Here is a 1427-nt window from a genome sequence, read left to right on the forward strand (position 1 = left end):
CAAATATGCAAAATAAATAATAAATAAATAATGTATTCATCCAATAAATACATCGTATCATACATGGTTCTCATATCGTATGATCATCCCAGAGCATCATGTCCATCAGCCTCTTCATTGGATAACCCTTCGGTTGTCCCTCCCCCTCCTGTCGAGGCGGTTATTCCTCCAGTTCAGCCGGTCGAGGCCAGCCCGTCTGGTTCTCCTCCTCCTGGGGATATCAAATATGCAAAATAAATAATAAATAAATAATGTATTCATCCAATAAATACATCGTATCATACATGGTTCTCATATCGTATGATCATCCCAGAGCATCATGTCCATCAGCCTCTTCATTGGATAACCCTTCGGTTGTCCCTCCCCCTCCTGTCGAGGCGGTTATTCCTCCAGTTCAGCCGGTCGAGGCCAGCCCGTCTGGTTCTCCTCCTCCTAGGAATTGGAGCTCTCGGCTCCTGTCATCTCTGAGAACCCTTAAAAGAATAGGGTCTCCTGCTGTGCACTCCTCAGGCAATCCGCTCATTGAAATCCCGATTGAATCGATCATGGAGTCGGCGGCGGAATGGTCGGAATTCCTTATGGATCAGTTCTATGGGCTCCCCCCGTCAATGGGTCGCATCATTGGTGTGGTAAATACCATATGGGGCAAGAAAGGCCAGCGTATTAAGGTCCATGATGTTGGTAATGGCACGTTCCTCTTTAAGATGCCTTCCTCTGAGGTAAAAAACCATGTCCTCAGTCGGAAATTTTAGCATATTGGGTCTTGTCCCATGTATGTTTCTCTGTGGCATCCAAATTACTCCCCTGAGAAGCCAACTCTAAAGTCAATTTCCACCTGGGTATCACTACATAATGTCCCTTACCAGTTTTACAACTCTGATTGTCTGAGCCGGCTTGCTACTAGTATTGGGAACCCCTGTATCTTGACCGCGCCACGGGTGCTAAAGAAAACCTGAAAGTTGCTAGAGTATACGTGGATGTAAATCTGCTCGCTCCGCTGCCCTCTCATCTGGTAGCCACTCTCCCGTCAGGGGAAGAATGCTTCATCACAGTTGCTTATGATTGGATCCCGCCGCTCTGTTCGGCCTGTGCAGAAAGGGGTCATAACTCCCAGCATTGCCCGAAACACCCTCCAACTGCACGGGATAAGAGGACCAGCGTCCATCTTATTCCGCAGCCAGAGCAGTGCCGAGACCAACCAGGTAGCCACCCCCCCCCACCCCCACCACCACCCCCGCCACCCCCATCCTCCGCCCTCTCCTCAAATTCGGGCTCACCCGTCTCTCGGGGTCATAACTCCCAGCACTACCCGAAACACCCTCCAACTGCACGGGATAAGAGGACCAGCGTCCATCTTATTCCGCAGCCAGAGCAGTGCCGAGACCAACCTGGTAGCCATCCCCCACCACCCCCACCACCCCCACCAC

The 1427-nt window shown here is 50.8% G+C and overlaps 1 protein-coding gene across 1 annotated transcript in view; it reads left to right on the plus strand.

Annotated features, from left to right (window-relative positions):
* The first annotated feature begins 284 nt into the window (after positions 1-284).
* LOC104800051 overlaps positions 285-1427 on the plus strand; it is a 4902-nt gene continuing 3759 nt past the window's right edge. Inside the window, exons 1-2 of the mRNA XM_010522757.1 lie at positions 285-719; positions 905-1348. Coding sequence (XP_010521059.1) covers positions 285-719; positions 905-1348 — 879 coding nt within the window. The remainder of the gene's footprint in view (positions 720-904; positions 1349-1427) is intronic.

This window comes from Tarenaya hassleriana, unplaced genomic scaffold (assembly GCF_000463585.1).
Source record: "Tarenaya hassleriana unplaced genomic scaffold, ASM46358v1 Cleome64, whole genome shotgun sequence".
NCBI classification, from domain to species: domain Eukaryota; kingdom Viridiplantae; phylum Streptophyta; class Magnoliopsida; order Brassicales; family Cleomaceae; genus Tarenaya; species Tarenaya hassleriana.